Below are 23829 nucleotides of genomic sequence, written 5' to 3'. Positions count from 1 at the left end.
TCATTTGTGTGATGAGCATGCTTGTTGGCCGTGGGCTGGGTGTTACAATACGTATTTATAAATATGTATATATGTAGCTATATGTAGTTTAACAGTTGTGTTAACACCCATAACACAAGTTAATTAATATCTTACCATGGGGCTAACGTGTCCCGGCATTATTTATTTAATTAATCACTAAGATTATATCTATGTACTTATATTGCCTAGTCTGTTTACGTATTATTAACAACAATAAGGCCTACTTTCTCACGACGTTAACTCTAAGAGAAATGTCTACAATATCTCCAAGCTTATCCTTTAATCTTTCTAAATTAAATTATTTTTAAACATTCACTTGAACTAGAATCTCTTCAGCTATGAAATTGTAAAACATTAAATCTCTTCAAGATTATTTTTTACCAGACTCGGGATTAATCGTTTTATCCAAAAAAAGTTTCAAAGAAGGTTATTTGTCAGTCGTAATTTTTATTCAAAGTCAAATCATTCTATCAAGATCTTGAGGAAACCTGGACTATATAGTCTGAAATCACCAACCCGCATTGAGCAAGCGAGGTGATTAATGCTTAATCCTTCTCCATGTGAGAGGAGGCCTTTGCCCAACGGGACGATAAAAAGGCTATAACAGTAAATCATTCTATGCACTAGAATTTATAGCGCACTATTATTTGATGCATATAGTATTATTTTCATGTCAGTGCAAAAAATAAGCTTCGTGTCGTTATTTTATCATCTGTCTAGCCCTTTCCCAACTATGTTGGAGTCCGCTTCTAGTCCGACTGGAATAGCATGACGCAGCCGAGTACCAGTGTTTATATGGAGCAATTGCCTATATGTTTTGGCCTAATATTGGTTACATTAGAAAAAAGTATAAACTCCAATTATTTACAACAATAAAAAGCTTTCGTAAAAGTTGTTAATTTGCAATTAAGCTAAGCCTTCGTGATTGAAACAAGTTCAAATTAAATCTAAAATCATTCTAATTCTACAAACGAGAGTCCAATTAGAGGATTCGGTCCCGATAAGCTCGAAACTTTAGCAACTTGAATATATTAAACTATTTGTTTTAGGAATTTGGCACGCAACTTGACTTATTTTGCCCAATATTGATGAAAAGTTCGTCAAAATTAGGACTTATAATATTAATTGAACAAATTGTTATGAAATTGAGAACTTTTGGCGGTTATATGGTATTTTAATTATCGAAGTTCGTTATTAGGGGTTAATTTTAGAAGGTGGCTTATCGCTTGTCTAATTTTGTTTCTTTACGTAGCGCAATGTGATAAAACTTAACTACTAGGTACAAACCGACCCTTATACAAGTACCAACATTTAATTTATATAATGACCGAAACCCTCCTCAACAATTTATTATTGTGTAACCCAAAGTATTGACAACGAAAAGAGCACTTGACTTATTTACAGATTGCTTCGTCAAATGTACAAACGACAGCACATCAACATACCTCAATAGATTTTGAACCTTATCACAATAGTGGAAGGTTAATGTTTGTGTGACCTGCTTACGCGTGTACAGTCAACTTCAGGTCAGTGGTAACAGTTTTATAGGAAAATCGTACTTATTACTGTTGCGTTAAGGTGCATAACAGTTACCACTGATGTGCGGTCGACCGTACAAATATAGTATAACTCTCGGTACAGATAGGTACAAAGCTCCCATAAATGCTGTCCATCCCTTTCATCCTCTAAACCTACTGACGTTATCTTACTCAATAGTTGTCTCATAGGATTTAATTTGATCGCCTTTCGCGCGTTGAGCAGCTTAGCCTTTTAAGGTAGCCAAATAATCTATCACTACTAACATTATAAATGCGAAAGTAACACTGTTTGTCTGTCTGTCTGTCTGTCTGTCTGTTACGCTTTCACGTCTAAACCACTGAGGTGATTTTAATAAAATTTTCTACAGATATAGAGTTGACCTTTAGAAAGAACATAGGATAGTTTTTATGCCGGTCTTTTGAAGAATTCTCTTGGAAACGCGATATAACCGAACTCTACGCAGGCGAAGCCGCGGGCGGAAGCTAGTACTAATATACATATAAAGAGGAAACATGTTTTGTTTATTTGTTCGTGTGTTTAAACCCTAAAGGTAGGTATAGAAATAAGTGTCACTCAAATATTTAGAGGTATTTATTTTTCACACTTATTACCTAACATAACATAACATACAAAATAAAAGACATAAGACAGGTTTAACGATGATAAAGTATTGCAAGCAAAAGTATTGTAATATCGCATATTTTAACAGTAACTTTGTATATCCTGGATTGCATCATCTGTCTTCTTAACTATAGCAGCTGAGTACTAGTAAGTGTTTTACTTCTCAAACCAGGCAAACCTGGGCAACAGATAATAATCCTTTATGACTGGTTTTCAGACTTTCTGGCTTATGACTATCCGTAAATTGTCATCAGTCAGAAAGTGACTGACAAACACTTGTCAAGAAACAAATGACAGCATGGAGCGACAAACAACCCGTTCTCTGATCCTTAGCTAAAAACTAAACATTTGAACAACATTATCAAAGAAAATACATAAATGTAAAGGTTGTCGGAGACCACACTTGTTTGTCCGCTTGTTGGCCGTTTTTTAGCGTCTGCTTTATTTAATACCGTACTAGTACCATTATTTACTTTACTCTCAGTATTATTTCGTACCGTATCGTTAGCTTGTGTTGAATTGTTAACAACGCTAGAATTCATAGAGTGTCCTTTATGAACTGTTTTATTTAGTACCGCACTAGTACCATTATTCATAGATTTAGATTTAGTCTTCGTATTATTTCGTACCGTATCGTTAGTTTTTGTTGAACTGTGAGCAGTACCATTAACCACAGAGTGTTGTTTGTCGTTCGTTTTATTTTGTACCGTATTTTTGTTCACAGAGTTAACTTTACTTTCAGTATTATTTCGTATCGTATCGTTAGCTTTTGTTGAATTGTGAGCAGTACCATTAAACACACAGTGTGCTTTATCATCTATTATATTTTGTAACGTACTAGTATTATTATTCACAGACTTTACTTTACTTTGGGCATTATTTCGTACCGTATCTTTAGTTTGTGTTGAATTGTGAGCAGTACCATTAACCACAGAGTGTTGTTTGTCGTTCGTTTTATTTTGTACCGTATTTTTGTTCACAAAGTTAACTTTTCTTTCAGTATTATTTCGTATCGTATCTTTAGTTTGTGTTGAATTGTGAGCAGTACCATTAACCACAGAGTGTTGTTTGTCGTTCGTTTTATTTTGTACCGTATTTTTGTTCACAAAGTTAACTTTTCTTTCAGTATTATTTCGTATCGCATCGTTAGTTTGTGTTGAATTGTGAGCAGTACCATTAACCACAGAGTGTTCTTTGTCGTCCGTTTTATTTTGTACCGTATGTTTGTTCACAGAGTTAACTTTACTTTCAGTATTATTTCGTACCGTATCGTTAGCTTGTGTTGAATTGTTAACAACGCTAGAATTCATAGAGTGTCCTTTATGAACTGTTTTATTTAGTACCGCACTAGTACCATTATTCATAGATTTAGATTTAGTCTTCGTATTATTTCGTACCGTATCGTTAGTTTTTGTTGAACTGTGAGCAGTACCATTAACCACAGAGTGTTGTTTGTCGTTCGTTTTATTTTGTACCGTATTTTTGTTCACAGAGTTAACTTTACTTTCAGTATTATTTCGTATCGTATCGTTAGCTTTTGTTGAATTGTGAGCAGTACCATTAAACACACAGTGTGCTTTATCATCTATTATATTTTGTAACGTACTAGTATTATTATTCACAGACTTTACTTTACTTTGGGCATTATTTCGTACCGTATCTTTAGTTTGTGTTGAATTGTGAGCAGTACCATTAACCACAGAGTGTTGTTTGTCGTTCGTTTTATTTTGTACCGTATTTTTGTTCACAAAGTTAACTTTTCTTTCAGTATTATTTCGTATCGTATCTTTAGTTTGTGTTGAATTGTGAGCAGTACCATTAACCACAGAGTGTTGTTTGTCGTTCGTTTTATTTTGTACCGTATTTTTGTTCACAAAGTTAACTTTTCTTTCAGTATTATTTCGTATCGCATCGTTAGTTTGTGTTGAATTGTGAGCAGTACCATTAACCACAGAGTGTTCTTTGTCGTCCGTTTTATTTTGTACCGTATGTTTCTTCACAGAGTTAACTTTACTTTCAGTATTATTTCGTATCGTATCGTTATTTGTTGAATTGTGAGCAGTACCATTAACCACGGAGTGTCCTTTATCATCTGTTTTATTTTGTACCGTACTAGTATTATTATTCACAGACTTTACTTTACTCTCGGCATTATTTTCTATGATGTCTTTCGTTTCTGATGCATTATGAGCAACACTATTATTCACTGAATTTTTTTCATCCTCTGTTTTATCTTGATCCGTTTCTGAATTTTCTGATACTTTGTAAACAAAATCAGTCTGTTTTAGCCACGATCCTAAATAGTTTATACCTCCACCAGAAACAGAGTTACCTTTCAATACAGTCACGGCAGGTGGCGACATATCTGATGGATCAATTCCCTGATAAACAACGCCTGATTCTTTTACTTCGGATTTACAATGAATTTCGCCACCAAGCTCAAAATTGTTGCCAGTTAATTCAGTATAAGCTCCTCCAACGTTGGTGACCCCATTCCCACTGCATCCGTTCCCTTCATCACCATTTGTCGCTGGTTTTCCTTCTGCCTGAATACCTTAAACAATGAAATCAAGTAGTTTTAGTAACTAGTAAGGAGTTTTGAGACAAATAAAAAGTATGCCAGTAAGGGAGATTAAAGTGCTTACTCATTACATTTTATTATTAAAAACCTGGTTAAGTATGGGGTCCAGTAAAATATGGTTATCAGTTTTTGTTGTTAGATATAGCGGCAACAAACCAAAAAGTTAGACAGTAAAATTATATCTGAAAATCTATACTAATATCACAAAGAGGAAACATTTTTTTTTGTTTGTACCCTAAAGACTCTGAAACTACTGAACCGACTTAAAAGATTATTTTAGTTTTAGCAAGATACACTCTTCCCAAGTAACATAGGCTATATTTTATCCCGGTAAGATCCCATCAGGTAGGTAAAGGAAAACATCTTGAGGAAACCTGGACTATATAGTCTGAAATCACCTACCCACATTGAGCAAGCGTGGTGATTAATGCTCAATCCTTCTCCATGTGAGAGGAGGACTGTGCCCAGCAGTGGCTGTAAAAAGTTCCCATGGAACCGCGGGAAAAATGGCTTGTCACAGAAAAAGTGGAAGATTAAGTACTTACTGGAAGAGCCCAGGGTTGCGATGAGCAGAGTTACTATTGCGAAACCACACAACATGTTGCCGACACTGCTCGTCCACTAGTGAGGAATTTTCGGGACTCTCAAACGCTTTATAGTATGCGTATTTAGGTAATAATATTTTTACCAAATATCCTAATCTGTAGTTAAAGACAGTAGTATGTGTGTACAATCGAAATATATAATGTAGTCATATTGAAAAATATTTCCTTAAGTCATTAATTTATCTAGGACTAGTTTCCGTCCGCGGTTTGACCAGCGACCCGAGATAATTGACCCAGCGTAACTAAGGAAGAAAGGGATTCATTTTTACATATTTAGATATTTTGTACACCAAAAAAGAAATAACAGGATAAAAAGTCATGAGGAAAACCAATTAAAAATAATATTTTTGGCTATTTGCGTGTGGGTTTTGTACGCACATGGAAAAAAATTGGAGTAACGAAGATTAAGTTTCCTGTAGTTTTGGCAAATAAATTAAATGACATACATAGTTCCAATTACTTTACATTGTAGAAACTGTAGTTCTAACCTTTCTTGACTTTCAACCTATTTCTATAGTTAGGCTGAAGATGAAGTACCACCACGTCCAAGTAAGATCAGAAATTGGCACTCGATAAGCGAAAGAAACTCGGCCCAAATTAAAATCGACAATACTTAATAGAGACATACTTTCAGAATTATCAACATAATATAATTGACTAGTTTCCATGCGGTAAACCTAATTAACGCTCAAAAATATTTAGCAAAATTCATCCTTATGCATAATACGTTAAAGTTCGTTTTGCTAAAAGAGCATAATTCTATTGTTAGTTTCTGACAATGACGTTTTGTCTCGAAAAGCGACCATTCATTTCGTATGATAGGTTTGTCGTAAGTATTTTATCGAAGCGAGAAAAAAACCAAACTTTCAAATTGTATGAGAAATGGATACGAAAAAAGAAATTATTTGAGACAAAGAGTTCCTGCACAGCTATCTGCTTCTATCAGACCTACTGAAAACTTTGAATGAAATCAAGATTTGCTTTAAAAATAAAATCGACACCCATCGGGTCAACTATCGGCCGACTATAAAGTCTGCAGGATCAAACCATCATTGTCGAAAAATACTTTAAAAATGAATTAGGAAACAAAAAATAGATTTAGGCCCGCCAACGGAAATGGTTTTATGAAACAATTATTATTCATTCTAATTAAATACAGTATGCCTATTTGCTTTAGTTTATCAATTAGCGTAATACAATAGTGACGTCATGTGCTCGGAATTAAAGAATCTTTACCAACTGATTTGAGTATAGAATAAGGATAGTTGTTGCTATGTAGCAGGCAAAGTAGATTAGCTGAATTCGCATTAAATAAAACATTAGTTCTAATTGAAGGGGAACTGGGTCAAATTAAGATTCCAAGATTTTCTTATGTACATACTTCCTTGGTCACAACAGTTAGTGAAGGTTATAAAAGCGTGTTAAAAAGTATCAATGTGCGGCCCTTTTCCATGCTTCAACAATTTTTTGTTTTTTATTTTGGTCCCGAAATGCTTCGAAACTACTGAAACGATTTGAAAAATTCTTTCACTGTTGGAAAGCTACAAGCTTTCCGAGTAACATATTTTTTTTAGAGGCCATATTTTACTTGTACGGGCATAGTTCTCACGGAAAAATATGTTTTTTTTTTTTAAACATTAGTAAGGGTTTCTTGGCATTAAGTTTCATTTCTTTTTATTTGGACATAATGACTCAAAAATCTAAATCGTTATTGAAATAATATTTTTAGGTTGTTCCTAATTATTTGGGGAATTTTGATGACGATAACAAGAGATTGCGCGTGCATGAACTGTGTACCTATATATTGTTCCGCAATCCCGATAATATTCACTAGTTTAGGAACAGCGATAGCAACATGTCACATGGGATTATCATCGCAACACTGCTTATTAGCATTGCTGCTTTAGGTACGTACTTTTCAGTTTTTTTTTATTTTTTTAGATCCTCGTACCTAAAAATCAGCGCCTCGGAGAGGAATATACAGGAATATTTTTTTTACTAGTGCCCAAACTTTGACAGCTTGTAGTTAAACAAGTTTATACATACATACGTTATACTTTGATGTTTTACTACAAAAAAAGATCCGGACGAATTGTGAACCTCATATTTTTTTGGGAAGTCGGTTGAAAAGAAGTTATTGTGTTTATTTATGATGATGCGACCGGTCACCACAATTACGTCATACTATGTACGTAAGGAATTACTACGTAAAGGAGATGGCCAAAAAAACACCCAGAGTCGACAGGAACTTCATATGTATGATTGGATTCAGTATAATTTGTAGATTTTAAAAAGTATTTCAAATCATCTAAAAACCATGGGGTTCTCTTTTTATAACGTTTTTTCGATCAAGATTTTAGTTCACAAAAAAGTTTACTTTTACTGTTTGATGTTCGTTAGAAGTTGAATGCAGACTCGTGATTGGACCGTTTTGCATTGCTAAGTCATTTGTTATATTTGACAATGTCACATGGCGCGATTTTCAAAGACAATTTCTCCAAAAACATATCATAGCCAGTTGTGAAGGTTGCATGTAACTGTGAAACCTCTCCAAGTAGGTAAGGTCGGTGCTTAATCGCATCTGGAGTGGTTAAATACAAGACCTTTTAATCACCAGGCCAACTCAGAAACTATGGGGATATTACTAGTGGCTTGTATAATGTTAGTTTACTTTGCTTTTTTATGTCCTTTGATGTTAATAATCTTTAAAATCAACATATATTCAACATAACCTATTTTTGCGATAATATGAAATAGCTCCAAAACCCCATGGATTTCAGTCTGGATTTTTTGGCACCATCAAAGGTCTATCATAAAGAACCTATTGGTAACCATTTCATTGCTGTCGATTCTGGGTTTTTTTTCTATGAAAATTTGGCCATCTCCTTTGGAAGTGAACTGGCGACTAACAACTACCGACAAACATGGATCTCGCTCGAAATATTTAAGCGCAGATAAAAATATGATATTTATGATATAAAAGTCGTGGTGGCCTAGTGGGCAAAGAACCAACCTCTCGAGTATGAGGGCGCGGGTTCGATTCCAAGTCAGGCAAGTACCAATGCAACTTTTCTAAGTTTGTATGTACTTTCTAAGTATAGCTTAGACACCAAATGACTGTGTTTCGGATGGCACGTTAAACTGTAGGTCCCGGCTGTCATTGAACATCCTTGGCAGTCGTTACGGGTAGTCAGACGCCAGTAAGTCTGACACCAGTCTAATCAAGGTGTATCGGGTTGCCTGGGTAACTGGGTTGAGGAGGTCAGATAGGCAGTCGCTTCTTGTAAAGCACTGGTACTCAGCTGCATCCGGTTAGACTGGAAGCCGACCCCAACATAGTTGGGAAAAGGCTCGGAGGATGATGAAAAATATGATATTTTTTAAACTAATTATGCAGACATGTTCTCTAACTGATTCTGAACCACACATTTTTTTGCGCACCGCTCAAAAAATATCTACTTACTTTACTACCAAAAATGCAAGATTCGACTTGATTTTTTCAGGAATTTGTCAACCTGGGCAACAATATTCTAAGAAACCTCCCTGTGGATCCGTAACTACAATGGAAAACATCATAATTAAAAATGTTGACGTAAAAGGTAATATAAAGGACGATGGGCGTTTTGGTACCCTGTCCAACAGTGTTGAATCTAGTACTATTGCGTAGGTCTTGGCAGGCAAAAAATGTTTACTATGACGACTAGTCCGAAATCCTTGTCCATTTCCCGTGACATCGACTAATAGAATGTGTAATGTTCATAAATCATCAACGTAGATGAAGTTCTTAAATCAAACTGTTTTGAATAAAAACTGGTAAAGTAAGAAAAAAACAGGAATTTGGCCTTTTTAGAATGTTTGCCTGCCGATTGATTTAAAAAAAGACTGTGCAAACCTTTGCAGTTCACGCAGAACCAGCTTATGTATTTGATGAAAGTCTTTCAGTATTTACAATCAATTGAGGTTAAAAAGTCAGGAGACGATGTTTACATAGTCCATATTACGACTCAATCTTGCTCCTCAAGAGGTGCTGAGATAATGGTGAATTTCTTCTTAAAAAAAGATGAATAGAAATGTTTTGAACTTTTGTCAAATCAGATGACGATTGTGTTTCCGTAGTATGACTCCATAGACTATTACAACCTTTAGATTATAATAGAGTGTATCAATCAATGTAAGATGTCTGTTAACTGAGTTTAAAATTATTACACTGACGACATAAATGCCTCTTAATGAATTTGCATATATGGATGATATATTTGTTTCTATGTCGATTCAATTTTTATCGTTCTTGGATCGGACAGCTAATTGAGGCAAGCTCCATAGTTTTTATTATTCTTCACGTAAATACCTTTCTAATGATATATAATACGTTGCTGTTGGAGCGGGTACCAAATCCCATACAAAGTGCCCATTGTCCTTTTGGGTCAATAACAGTAATGGATGGGAACACTCCCTGCGAGGGAATAAACTACGTTCGTCAAGGGGACAATATCTATGATGGTTTAAATTTTCTTCCAAACGAAAACACTGCAAGCTTTTCTGTACCAGACAGTGAATCACAGAATACTGATGAAGAAGATTTCCACCAAAGTTCAGAAACAGCACAAAATATTTTGGACAGGATAGAAAAAAAAGAGTTTTTCAATGAAGGTACTCTTCACAATTTACCCCAAAATATTTTAGATGCAGTACGAAAAGATTTGGAGAGTTTAGAAGACCCAGTGGATAAATCACATAATGGCATAGAAGTAGAAAAGGAAACACACACACAGATAAAATGAGCTCACCAAATAAACAAACAAGTCTAGTTTCTGATAAGCTTTATATGTACTTATTGACATTGTTAATGGCGTTTCAGTGCAAGCTGTTTTAGTGTAGACAGTATGAACTTACTATAAGATTGTAGGCAAAGAGCCAGTAACACCCAAACCTTCGTTTCGCCTACGGCCAGCTTCTTCATCAAAAGTAAAAGCCAAAGTAATGACATAAAGTAAAACTAATGGTCAAATTCGTTTTTTGACGATTTAATATATTAGTTTTGCTGTTACTTTAGTACTTACGAATTTGACCGTTAGTTTTACTTTATGACATTACTTTGGCTTTTACTTTTGATGAAGAAACTGGCTGTTCGTAAGTAGGTACCTACTATTTATCGGTCATTCCCACTTTAGCTGGATGCGCACCTATCTTTCCTTTCTCCGTGATGCGCACACACAAAATCGACATTTATAAAATACCGAAAGTCTGCCAGTCGCTGGCTCTCAGGCAAATTAATACATACTTAATTAATCACATAAGACTGTTTTAGTATTTTTTTTTTTGTAGTATTTATTATTTCACCCTATTCACATTTCGTTAACCGTAATTTAGTTTAAAGGTAATCTCTTACTGGTCTAACTTTAAACCATCGACCTACTGAAAGTTAGCAGTCTGTTAGTAGAATTTTTTTTTCGCAAACAATGAACCTTGCCATTTTACATACAAAGCTAAAAATTGTATACATGTGTAAAAATCAAGGATTGAAAAAAGCTTGCAATGAAAGTGTTTCACAATTTCTACCGGAGCCAGATGCAATAAATTGCAATACATTTTAATTGGATATAAATTTCACTCAAAACTAGTTGCCCAATAAAATAAAAATATTATTCGCTACCCTTTCGGTTCGACACCGTAACGAATGCTCTGTGGTTGAAAATAAATACATTTATTTTACGACAGGTTGAAATAAGTTTAATTGAAAACTGAAGCTGAAAGTTCTATTTGTGTACGAGGAATTATTATAGCTCATAGGTTTAGTTACAGCGACAGCCGCACGGGTCGATTGATCATGGGATTGATAATGGGATAAGCTTGGTGCCGTCGGTTCGTCTTGCCATGACGTGTTTCGGAAGGTATCTTAAATTGGTGGATCATAATCATACCATCCAGAAAGCCTGACAACTAGTCCTACCGACAGGCATCGAGTAGCCTAGGTAACCTAAGCAGGGTTGGGGAGGTCACTTAGCCAGTCGCTCTATGTTTTCTGCTTCCGGTGAGACTGGAAGCCGATCCCGTTGTTGTTGGAAAACTACTAGGCAGATGGCAAACAATGTGTGCAACAAAATATAAATCTGACAAAAAAAAATATTGAAGAAAAAAAGTAGGCTTAGCCAAAATCCAGGCTGTAAGCTACTTCCACAACAAACACCATTTGGATAAATCCTTTGAGCATAGAGAATTGTTACCAAAATATGTAAGTGTAGGTACAAACACACACACACATTCACAAACTTTTGCCTGTAAATCGTATCATCGATGACGACAAACTCTCGGTACATGAGAAGAAATTATAAGTGACATACAAAGGGCCCGAAGTGACAACACGAAAATTGTCGACAACTTTAGACAGGTTATTCAGTCGACTTCAAAAGTCTGACAGTTCGAGTTTGAAACTTCAGATTGTGTAATTGCAATTTCTTGTCAGCAAATAAAATGTCGCTCCAAGTAAAATAATATTATTTTTAACTAATTAGAAAGTATAACACAGGGTTTGTTACAAGTCCAAACACGTTGTTAGAAATATAGTTCGTGTAATAAACAAAACACAAGTTTACAACAATAGGTATAACCAAAAGTAACTTAATCAGAATTTACAATAAAAACTCAACGCGGAGCACCGCGGAGGAAAAAATCAAATCTCGCGTCCGAATCACACGGCGGTCGGGTGGCTCTCTTGCGCGTCACGGGCTGCGCCGCTGCGCGGGGACCGGCGGGGTCAGGGTCGCGGGTGTCGCGGTAGTAGCGGGCGCGGGGATGCGGCCGCGTTCCGTTAGCTGCGCGGCGCGAGACGTATGGCTTTCAAAAACCCCGCGCTACAGTCTCCCCCTCTAGTCCAGCTAGCGTGCCCCCACAGCTGGACTAGCCTAGGTACCTGCGCGGCCTACCACGCTTACGTTTTTCGCGGACCGGCGGTTCTACTTCACCATTATAAGGCGTCAGGTTCGAGACGTGGAACCTCCCAACGCTCCCCCCGGTCTGGATATGCTCTAAGCTGTACGTAGTGGGGCTTACGATCGTCCCGATCCTATATGGGCCGTCACGGCGCGGGATGAACTTTGCGGACTGTCCGCGGCCCGCATCGTTCGGCCCTTGTGTCTTTGGCAAGACGAGGTCACCTACCTTATAGTCCGGCGGTGGCCTCCGCTTCTTGTCGGCATACTCCTTCTGCGCGGCTTGAGCCTCCTCGTGAGTGTCCCTGGCCTGATCCAGGGTGGCCGCCATCTGTTTTAGGTAAGGAGTAATGCTGGGTACAAAATTATCACTCTCCACGACAGCCCTCATGCCCGGCCAATAGTACCTGGCAGTGGCGAAGGGTGGTTTAATGAAATAGGGAAGCCGAAGCAAAAAAAAAAAACTGGGGGGGAGTACTCAGGGATGGGGGGGGGAGAGGTAATGGAGGTAATTTCTCAGTCCACCTTTTAGCACTGACTGAGAGACTGATATTTTGAACATGTTTTCTCGAGGAATTCGGCAGATTATTAATATCTATAAAACTTTATTATCTTTAGTTAGGTATATTAACTAGGTACTAGAATCTGAGAAAACTTGGCACTAGAAACAATACATTTTAAGTATTTAATTTACAACGGCCTGTTAGCCATTGATATTTATCGTAGGTATTTATCCGTCAGGACGTTAGTAATTTTAATATAGACGTAATATTGGTAGGTAATTCACCCGAGCGGCGTGCCCGAGTTTTATAACACGTTTTTATTCTCAAAACTTAACCTTGAAAAATAAGTTCCTTCCTAAAGTAAACAATCTGTCGGATCGGAAAACAGTCTAATGCGATAAATGCTATAGGTACATTAAAAAGAAACCTGATGCCAACTGTCTACGTATCAAAATACATCATTTCAACGTAGATATCTCTATTTTCACTAGGTACACACACTGTAGTACTGTACTTGTACTGAGTACCAGGTCACACAGTGCGATCGCGGGAATTAGTAGGGAGTAATGATACTGCCAACTATTTAATCAAAATTATCAAAATTATATACTTGGTGGATTCATAAAAATAAATAAATTCCCAACTATATTAAATCGCGGAGAATCTTAACACCGCGATTCAGGATTTGCATAAAAATGCACAACGCCATCTATGTTGACATAATGTAACTAAAACACACACACGAACTATGTTATTTCCAAATGATACACACACTAATAAATTCAATTAAGTAATACAAAGAACAAATTGTTAATTGTATTATCTAAAACAAAATAAGAACAATGAGAGTGAATTTGTCTGATTTGTTTGTTTACATATTTGAGAAAGCGCTGGACAGATATAGCTACTCTACTCTTGACGCGTTCTTTCTCGTTCACTCGCGAGTTTTGATTGGTGGAAGCCGCTCCGTGAGCCGGCTTACCGCTCGCCCTTATTTTGCGAACATCGCGCGGCGCGGCGTGGATGACGTCACGCAAGCGTAGTTTTGTATGGAGGAGGAAGCCGCGGCTTATTTAGTAGGAGCAAAATGTTTCAAGTAATTTATAGACAATTTTTTTTACGGTGGTAGGCGTTTTGTTATACCTACATATTTATATTGTGTGGTTTAAATGATTATATTAATTATACCTATACCTATATTATAACTTATACCTATGCTTCTTTCTTGAAATTCGAAAGGGAAGCCGATGGGAATCGGCTTATAAGGACGCCTCGCCACTGGTACCTGGCCCGGACACGGCTCAACGTGCGCTCTACTCCGAAGTGACCGGCTGTAGGCGCATCGTGAAGGTCAACCAATACTTGCCTGCGGTCCTGCTCTGGAACAACCAAACAGCAGTCTTCTCCGTCGTCTGGTTCCAAACTGTACCTATAAAGGATTCCATCAGACATCACGTAACCCCGATCTGACCATGGTCTCCCCCTAGAGGGTTCGTCGGACTCCATGTCCTCGATGATTTTACGAACCTCTGGATCCAGGAGCTGATTGCTGCGGACATCAGCGCCGCTTCTCTTCGGCATGTCCACAATCGTCGTGCGTAGTTCACATTCATCCGGGTCGTCCGGACAAACGGGTCGCGATAGTGTGTCCGCCACCACGTTCGAACGACCGGGAGTGTATTCGATAACAAGATCGAACTCTTGTAATGTAAGGGCCCACCTTGCCAGTCGGCCGCTGGGTGACCTTTGACTCATAAGCCACCGTAGGGGTTGGTGGTCTGTCCTAACTACAATCTTCGCGGTCTCAACGTAACCGCGGAACTTACCAAGTGCCCATACGACAGCGAGGGCCTCGCGCTCGGTCGTTGAGTAATTTCTCTCGGCGCTGGTGAGAAGTCGGCTCGCATATTCAATCGGCCTCTCGTCTTGGCCCTCCCCCTGCATAAGAACTGCTCCAAGGCAATACGCACTACTATCAGTGCAGAGTACGTACGGCTTCGATTCATCAGCCTGACGCAGTATGGGAGCGGTCACAAGAAGAGACTTGGTGCGCTCGAAGGCCTCCTGTTGCTCAGCGTCCCATTGCCAGACACTGGACTTCTTCAACAGGTTCGTGAGAGGTCTCGCGACTTCTGCATAATTGTTAACAAAACGTCGGTACCAACTCGACGTCTGCAAGAAACATTTCAACTGCTTAACGTTCCTAGGGGCAGCCATGTTATCGATAGCTGCCGTTTTATCCGGATCTACCTGGATACCACCTGGCACGATGATGTGCCCCAGAAACTGAACAGATTCCTTGGCAAAGAAACTCTTGTCTCTATTTACCCTTAACTTAAACATTGCTAGACGATCGAAGACGACCTCCAGGTCTGCCAGGTGCCTCTCGAAAGGTCCAGGAGACAGCACGATCAGATCGTCTAAATAACAAAACAGCTCAACCCCCTTTAGGTTGGAGCGGAAACGGTCCATCAACCTTTGAAAAGTTGCCCCGGAATTCCGTAGGCCCATTGGCATTCGTTTGAATCTGAATGTTCCAAGCGGCGTCGTGAAGGCCGTTTTGTCCTGGTCTTCTGCGCAGACGCTCACCTGGTGATATCCGGACCGAAGGTCTAGCGTGGTCATGTACTCACTGGTCTTAGCAGCATGCAAGACATCCTCAATGCGTGGGAGCGGGTATCGGTCTGGCTCTGTTACTGCATTGAGCTTACGGTAATCAATGCACAACCTCAGACTCCCGTCCTTCTTACCTACCAGTACAACGTTGGATGCCCAGGGTGACTCGCACTCTTCGATGACGTCGTCTTGCAGCAGTTTATCCAACTCCTTCTGCAAGGCCTCTCTTTTGGTCTGGGACATCCTATACGGTGGACACGCAATAGGTTCTTGGTGTGGACTCACCTTTATCCGATGCGTAGCAAATTCCGTGGGCGGTCCGTTGCGCGCGAACTGCGGCGCACGACTATCAATAAACGAGTCGAGCGAACGTCGCTGCTCGGGGGTTAACTTACAACCTTCATCCGGGCGCAGCGTCAACTCCGACGGCGCGGCGTACATCAGCCCCGTGTCAGACGAGGCGGGCCGCTGCGTATTCGCATCGCTTGCACTAAGAACATACGAGTAAACAAAATTATAAACGACATCGGGATCATCCGCGAATGTCCAGACGCGGCGGGCGACGTCAATTATTATTCCCGCCCGGGTCAAAAAATCGACCCCTAGTAATGTCTTGGTGTTTGCCCCTGGCAACACTAACATTGGGCAAACAATTTCACGACCTTCAATGACAATACTTACCTCGGCCGACAACAAGTGCCTCCACCCTTGTGTTCCGTCAGCAAGGTGAACGTACCTTTTCGTGTCGCTGAAACTTACTCCGGAGTCAACTAAAACTCGGTATAATAAAGGGCTCGCAAGACTATGTGTTACACCCGTATCCACCACGGCCACGCCGTGACGGCCCATAACATTTATATCTACCATCGGGTATAATTCCCGCGATGTGACGTTATTGATGCGTACGTAACTCGAATCGTTATCACTAAAATTATTAAACGACGCTTCGACCGGTTTTGTACTTTTATTATTACATACGTCACATCGGGACTTCACGACGTCCGGCTTACCACATCCGTAACACCGCAACCTACTCGCGAAGGGCGGCCCGATGCTTGGCCCCGCACCTGACGCCTTATCACCAGTCATCTTATCGCGGTGACGACAATCATCACTAAGATGCCCGAAAGAACGACAATGCCTACAACGCGATTTCGTCTTATTATGGTTGCGCGTCGCGGTCTCGGACTCGGTCCCCGTGTTATCGGTAGGTATCTTAGATAACGAATGTTTGTTTTGATTTTTCTTCAATTTAAAATAACTTTCCTCCGCGATTCTGGCGTTATACAATAGCTTATCTAAGCTTACTATACTATCGCGGGGTACACGCTTAACTACACGTCTATGTAGTAGACCGTAACACATATCTATTTGCAATTGTTCGTCTAGCTTATATGGTAGCTTTGCGATTAATGCACGCACTTTGCATATGAAAGAATCAACACGTTCGTCGTCACGTTGCTCGGCGGCGTAGATCTCGCGAAGTACCTGATGCGCGGGCTGCGCCACGCCGTAGGTATCGCGCAGGCGCGCGAGCGCGTCGGACCATGTGCTCACCGACGCCTTCACGCCGCGCCACCACACCGCTGCCTCGCCCTCCAACAACATAGGAAGACCTCGAAGGGCGTGAGCGTCGCTGATGGCCGTGCATTCTTTATATATCTGCACGGAATCCAGGAACGCCTCCAGGACCTCGGCGTCCTTGGAGGCTCCGGTAAACCTCGCCGTGCACTTGGCGAAGTTGATGCTGGCGGCGGAGGCTCCGCTCGTGCCGGCGTCGGCGCGGCTCGCGCTCGTGTCGGCGCGGCCCGCGCGCGCTGCGGCGTGTCCCGCATGCGCATCGGCGCGGCTCGCGCCTGCGTCGCCGCTGCTCGCGGCCGCGGCACCCCCGTCGCTCGCGCCGGTGTCGCCGCTGCACGCGTTCGGTTGAAGAGAGGCCCCGATGGGAGTGGATGTCCTAAACTCGCCGGTGGACGTCAATGCTGTGATGAGGCTTTTGTTCGCCTCCATCTGCGCACGCGTAATCGCCTCGATTAGCGTGGATAAAAATTGATCCGTGGGCTGCATTGTGGGGTGCGGCGCTGTCGGTGCCGTGCTGCTGGATCTCGCGGCGTCCCCGCGACCAAGCTCCACGACGCTGTCCTCGTCCTCCGTGAGCGTGGCGTCGTCATCACGTCTTCGCTGCCGGAGTGCTTCCTGCCTCGTTAACGGCATTTTGGATAGGATAACGCGTAGTTGCACACTTCAACAGTTCGCACAAATCACACAATGTTCACAGCTTGCACGTGTTACTCACTCAGTCAGTAGGTAAGTTCGTGCCACGAGTAGGGCGCCATTATAACACAGGGTTTGTTACAAGTCCAAACACGTTGTTAGAAATATAGTTCGTGTAATAAACAAAACACAAGTTTACAACAATAGGTATAACCAAAAGTAACTTAATCAGAATTTACAATAAAAACTCAACGCGGAGCACCGCGGAGGAAAAAATCAAATCTCGCGTCCGAATCACACGGCGGTCGGGTGGCTCTCTTGCGCGTCACGGGCTGCGCCGCTGCGCGGGGACCGGCGGGGTGAGGGTCGCGGGTGTCGCGGTAGTAGCGGGCGCGGGGATGCGGCCGCGTTCCGTTAGCTGCGCGGCGCGAGACGTATGGCTTTCAAAAACCCCGCGCTACAAAAGGAAAATAATATTGAGGTAAAAGTTTAAGTAAAGTGAAAACTTTTGTTTTTATAGTTTCATAGCATCACACGACATACATTCTGTTATCATATTTTTTTGAGGGCACGTACCAGGTCTGCTGGGTGTTGTATGCACAACCACGGCACAGGAATTAATTTAATAAGAAAGGGAAATGTAAATAATGTAATGGCAATAATGTAATGTATTATAATGGCGAGACTCCGCCAAAATTGTTAAAGCGTCTCGGCGCGAATCCACTGCTAGTGCCTATGTGTTCGCGTACTAAGGTTGCAATTTCACGGACGTTTTAAAAAGTTTAGCGTGCTATTTGTTACTGTTTGCTACAGCAAGTAGACCAGAAGGAACAATTGTGTGCGCCACAGTGCCGTACACCAATGGAATTTCCGGATATTTCTGGTTATGCGTACGGTAGACTGCACATCAGTGGACTGTCATGCACCTTAACTCAATAGTAATAAGTACGATTTTCCTATAAAGCTGTTACCACTGACCTGAAGTTGACTTTACAAAGTATTTCTGATTGGCAACAATTTGCTCAGTCAAAGAAACAATTAAGTTGGCTACAAAGGAACTCATTACTTTTGTTTGGCGAGACCGCAATTTATGCCGTAATAAACGGCGGATGTTAATCTTCACCATAGATTTATTTGTACAGATTTCCTTCTTGTTTTGGACTTGTCTTATAGATTATAGTATGTTAGGTATAATGCACAATCGTATATGTACGATTAGTACTGCTACTGCTAAAGGACTTTATGGGATACGAGTTGATTCCTACGGATTCATTCGCGTCTCAAGGGAAGTATTCTATGTAGATCCCCGGATAAAATTCAGCCAATGATAATCCCAGATAGAATAGTTTTCTATTAGCAAAAGAATACTTAAAATCGATTCAGTACAATCAGAGATCGTCGTACTAATTTTACCACTTCATAATAACAAATGTAAATAAAACTTCCCACGTCAACTTCTCTCTATCTTATTTACTAACAAAAGAAGCAATCAGTATAATACTTAACTATTAAGTTGATGAGCTTGAAAGTTTGTTAGTTTAACTATTTAACGGAACTACTAAAACTGATTGAAGACATTCCTTTAACAAATTGCCTCTGACGGCGTATCTACGAGCTCCTTTTATAGTCATCACTTCGTCGCCTTTATACTAAAATCCAAGTAAGTACACCGAAAGCATAACAGTCCGTTTTTCTTAAAACCACTATTTACTAGGTCACTTCCAACCGGTAGGTACCTGTGGAGATCTAAGGCGGAGGCCTATGTTCAGCAGTGGACGTCCGCCGGCTGAGATGATGATGATGATGACTATTTACTTTAAAACTTGAACGTGTAAATTCTTAATAAACTGTTGTTTTAAGAAAATTGACGTTTATGTTGTTGGTGACTTGGGCCTAAATGACTTAATTACATCTTCACCTAACCTAGGAAAGTAATGGCCGAATACTAAAACGACACTCAATTTTAAAGCCTGCTCAAACATCAGTTTATCTCTGTCACGTTTACGTACACTGCATAGCAATATATTTTTAAATAGAACTTAAAGTTAAGTAACTTTTGAATTCGTGGAAAATCCATTATAACATAAAGAGGAAGTACCTAATTAAAACGTTTAAAAAGTTTTTCGTAATCCCCGAACTCGGGACAAATCAATCAAAATTTTTGATTATTTCCTGTCAAAACTTTATTTCGATCCCTCTAGTTAAATATGCGAAATATTGGGAACCTCCAACCTTAAATAATAATTCCTGTAAAGTCTCCTGCTCCCTGTATTATGTAATACAGGCGATAAAATTTTATCGTGTAAATTAAGTTAAGCCGAGCGGAAATTGTTCACATTTTATTATTATGGGCCTTGTATTAAGCATGAAAGCGATACCTTTAGGACATTGTTTTTCAATTTAATGAGGATGTACAGGTGTCCAGGTACCTATTCAGACCGGTAGACATTTATCCAATTTATTCCGTTTTCCGCAATGTGGTAGGTATGTCTGGAATGTTTTGGGAGATTAAGATAAAAAAGGTGACTCTTAAAGAAAAAAAAAATTCTAAAACTCTTCAAACATCTTCCTAGAGAAGAGAGAATAGTTTGTTACCAGCTAAATCAAACTGTAGCGAAATAGCTGACAATCTAACTATTATAAATACTTCAAAAAGGCAAAAAAAAAACCTGAAAGCTCTAGAACTACTGAACATATTTAAGGAAAAAATCTTATACTGTTACGAACCTACACCCCAGACATATTATTACTATATTTCATCCAAGTACTGGAAGAAGTTCCCTCGAAAAACAGCTAGTTATATAACAACAAAAAAAAAAACATTAGAACCCTTTAATTATTTTTTGGAAACTCAAGGGCTTATTATTAAGGTGACATTTTGGTGAAATTTTCACCCCACTGTCAATCACCAGCGTAATGAAATTGCAAAAGGACTTTATAACCAGACGGTAGCTGGAATTTTACGCATACACTGACCATTGACAGTAAGAAGATGACAATTAGCCCGGTCAAAATAGACATTTGAAATAACAAAAATTCCCACAAAGCTGCTTGCTCATTATAAATAAAATACTAAAAGTCCCCATCGATCCCACGTGTGCGTCAAAAGTTATTCGAGGTCAAATGTCAAAATTTTTTTTTTTTTTTTTTTTGTGTTTTTTTCGAAAACGGTAAGTTTTATCAAAAAAATACATCAGACCAAAATTGTAGATTATAAACTTTTCTATAAAAATGGCATTAACAGTTTTCTCCTAAATGTTACCATTCCTGAGATATCGCGCTTCAAAGTATATTCCATACATGACATGCACACATTTCCACGCCACCTGTGAGGTAGTGTACTCGGCGCGTTTTTTTATCGTGGTTTCCCCTGTAGGCCTACTCCACTAACTGTCATGACAATTTTAGGATAGTTTAAGGGAATAATTGCCGTCAAGTTCTAATATGATGTCATTATTGATATTAACTATTGGGTTAACTATTATTGTGATTGATTTAGATTTATCAGATTCATACAAAAACTCGTGGTGGCTTAGTGGGTAAAGAACCAACCTCTCAAGTATGAATGGGTTCGATTCCAGGTCAGACAAGTACCAATGCAACTTTTCTAAGTTTGTTTGTACTTTCTAAGCATATCTTGGACACCAATGACTGTGTTTGGCACGTTAAACTGTAGGTTCTGGCTGTCATTGAACATCCTTGGCAGTCTTATGGGTAGTCAGAAACCAGTAAGTCTGACACTAGTCTAACCAAGGGGTATTGGGTTGCCCGGGTAACTGGGTTAAGGGGGTCAGGTAGGGCAGTCGCTCCTTGTAAAGGACTGGAACTTAGCTACATCCGGTTAAACTGGAAGCCGAACGCAACATAGTTGGGAAAAGGGCTCTGAGGATGAATTGATACTACAATCATTTTTGCAATTGCAAAAAATAATGTCAGGAGTTTTTCTGGAACAGGTGGGAGTAAAGTTTTAGTAGGGTCCAGATATTATGTATCAATTTCAAACCCCAGTCTTCTGGATAAAAATGGAAATGTCGAAGGAAAATTAGCGTGCGATAATTTTCTACAACTTTAAAAGCGGATTGTCGCGACTTCAGCGGTTTAAAAAATGTTGTTCTGGGTTTAGTGATGCAGAACCATGCCTTAGGACTGCAGTACTCTGATATTTAGGATTTAAAAGTGGGCAATCTAGCCTTAGCGACAAGCCACGTGAAGGTAATTCAAAACCCGATATGACCCAAGATAATATCGAGGCTATGCGGCAGTTAATTGTCGCAGACCAACATGTAACATATCGTGACATGGATCCGTGGGCATTACGATTGTTTTACATTCCCCAAAATTAAGTAAAGTCTTCGTGGTAAACGTTTCAGCACACCTGAAAAAGCTGTTGACTCATACAAATCGGCCAATTTGACTACCCCCACTTCAGAATGGAATAAATATTTCAAGAACTGGGTTTAATGCATGCAAAAGTGCATTAAATATCGCGGAGAATTCTTTAAAAAACAATAAATGGTATTAACCTATAAGATTGTCTATACTTATTTCAAACGACACAACTTAAAGGCAACCGTCGTATATACGTAGCTTATATGTGCATATCATGTGTAGTGTGACTCTTTGAATCGCGATATCTCAGGAATGGTGAGATTTAGGAGAAAACTGTTTTTGCCATTTTTGTAGAAAATTGAAAGATCTACAATTTCGGTCTGATGTTTTTTTTGATAAAACTTACCGTTTTCGAAAAAAAAAATAAAAAACCTAAAATTTTGACATTTGACCTCGAATAACTTTTGACGCACACATGGGATCGATGGGGACTTTTAGTATTTTATTTATAATGATCAAATCTAGCTCTCCACCAAAAATCAGCTCTGTGGGAATTTTTGTTATTTGACCACTATTTTTATGTCTATTTTGACCGGGCTAAATACTTAATCTCTTAAACCAATAACAGAGTTTCACGGCACGTATAAAGCCACATGTAAATGTTATTTACGACATTCCTGAATTATCTTCTAACCTACTATTTCTTTGTTCTCAGCGTGCAGTGTAACCCTCTAAAGCGGTGCCGCGACCACTAAACAACTGGCGACGTCGCCGTCGACAGTGGCGACATCACGCACTCTCAATGATCTCCTGCGTGAGGTGCGACAGCTGACATGACCTGAACCACGTCATGTCGACTAAGAAACACTCGCCGCAGCCCAGTGAGTAAATAGTGATAAAAATTTACTACAGAATATTTTTACAGGATCCATTTGTTATAAAAAGTGTATCTATTTAACATGTGCACATATATATTGAGCCGGCATGGGGTTATCTTGCCTATCACACAAAACATTCAGGATGCCGCGAGAGCTAAAGCGTAATCTACCCAGGATCGTATTTCTTGCGTACTGAAGATTGAATACTATCAACCCTGGCTTCGACAAATATCCTTTCACTTGCAAGTTTCAAAGTATACTTGGGCCTAAATAAGATAACGTAATCTTTGTCTGAAAGAGAAGAGCCTGTGCTTTGCAATGGCACAGTATTACCAAACACTTAAAAACTTCTTGCAAAAAAATGAAGCTTAAGTACTGGCAGCCTATAAATTCTGCAATGTATGATTTTAATTTTTGTTGACGTTTTGACGGGTTGTCGGGTTTGTTGTCTGTCAAAATAATTATTTATATACGCGAATTGAAATATTTCGTTATTTTAAACTTACAAACATGTTAAAGAGCGCCCAAAAAGAACAAGATGTTAAAGTAAACGAAAATATATTCATAGAAAAAGATCCACGTGAACTACGGGCCGCGGGTTTACCCTCTTGTCGAAAACTTGTCAAATATTACCAATTACAAGATGAAATAAACGGAATATTTCTAGATGTCCTCAATAAACCTGAATCTTCTCATAAAATACGAAAATCGGTTGATTTCATTAATCCACTGACAAAAGTTCAAGATGTGGTTGAAGAGTTTAAAGAGACATCTTACAATTCTTATTGGAAGAAACCTTTAGGTAAGACATTTCATGTCTATATTATAATTATCCCGACTATCATCATGGGTTATATATTTTGTGCATAACCTGTATGTAAATATGTGTCCAAGTAATGTTCTTTACTACCTCATATCTTCGAAACGGCTGAACAGAATGATGGAGGCCGCTGCTATCCTAGACATCTCCATTCTGTCTACTATCTAGTTTTG

General features: G+C 39.4%; 3 protein-coding genes across 4 annotated transcripts in view; 1 reads left to right on the top strand and 2 right to left on the bottom strand.

The window, feature by feature from the left end:
- Positions 1–2510: 2510 nt before the first annotated feature.
- Positions 2511–5362, bottom strand: LOC124642165 (GATA zinc finger domain-containing protein 14-like). Its single transcript, XM_047180478.1, has 2 exons — positions 5308–5362; positions 2511–4735 (listed from the first exon to the last, which is right to left on the bottom strand). Exons 1-2 carry the CDS (start codon positions 5360–5362, stop codon positions 2511–2513), a joined length of 2280 nt encoding a protein of 759 aa, XP_047036434.1.
- Positions 5363–12129: 6767 nt separating this feature from the next.
- Positions 12130–17629, bottom strand: LOC124642163. The gene is made up of 2 exons (XM_047180477.1): positions 14085–17629; positions 12130–12703 (listed from the first exon to the last, which is right to left on the bottom strand). The coding sequence occupies exons 1-2, from the start codon at positions 17627–17629 to the stop codon at positions 12265–12267; spliced, it is 3984 nt and encodes a 1327-aa protein (XP_047036433.1). The 3' UTR covers positions 12130–12264.
- A 5115-nt stretch (positions 17630–22744) lies between these two features.
- LOC124642381 (multiple C2 and transmembrane domain-containing protein) overlaps positions 22745–23829 on the top strand; it is a 163649-nt gene continuing 162564 nt past the window's right edge. The window contains exon 1 of one of the 2 annotated variants that reach the window (XM_047180787.1): positions 22745–22839. In XM_047180787.1, the coding sequence (XP_047036743.1) occupies positions 22809–22839 (31 nt within the window). In that variant the 5' untranslated portion in view covers positions 22745–22808. The remainder of the gene's footprint in view (positions 22840–23829) is intronic. The other variant, XM_047180780.1, reaches the window with a different exon arrangement.

Source organism: Helicoverpa zea, chromosome 24, assembly GCF_022581195.2.
Source record: "Helicoverpa zea isolate HzStark_Cry1AcR chromosome 24, ilHelZeax1.1, whole genome shotgun sequence".
Taxonomy (NCBI): domain Eukaryota; kingdom Metazoa; phylum Arthropoda; class Insecta; order Lepidoptera; family Noctuidae; genus Helicoverpa; species Helicoverpa zea.
This window is presented reverse-complemented; position numbering and strand designations above follow the sequence as displayed.

What these genes read in the sequence shown, in the direction of transcription:
- LOC124642163 (XM_047180477.1), bottom strand. Translation starts at nt 17,629, where the DNA reads ATGCCGTTAACGAGGCAGGAAGCACTCCGGCAGCGAAGACGTGATGAC. An exon ending in TTGAGCCGTGTCCGGGCCAG is followed by an intron (nt 12,704 to 14,084) that starts GTACCAGTGGCG and finishes CGCCACTGCCAG; the next exon opens with GTACTATTGGCCGGGCATGA.
- LOC124642165 (XM_047180478.1), bottom strand. Translation starts at nt 5,362, where the DNA reads ATGTTGTGTGGTTTCGCAATAGTAACTCTGCTCATCGCAACCCTGGGC. An exon ending in CGCAACCCTGGGCTCTTCCA is followed by an intron (nt 4,736 to 5,307) that starts GTAAGTACTTAA and finishes TCATTGTTTAAG; the next exon opens with GTATTCAGGCAGAAGGAAAA.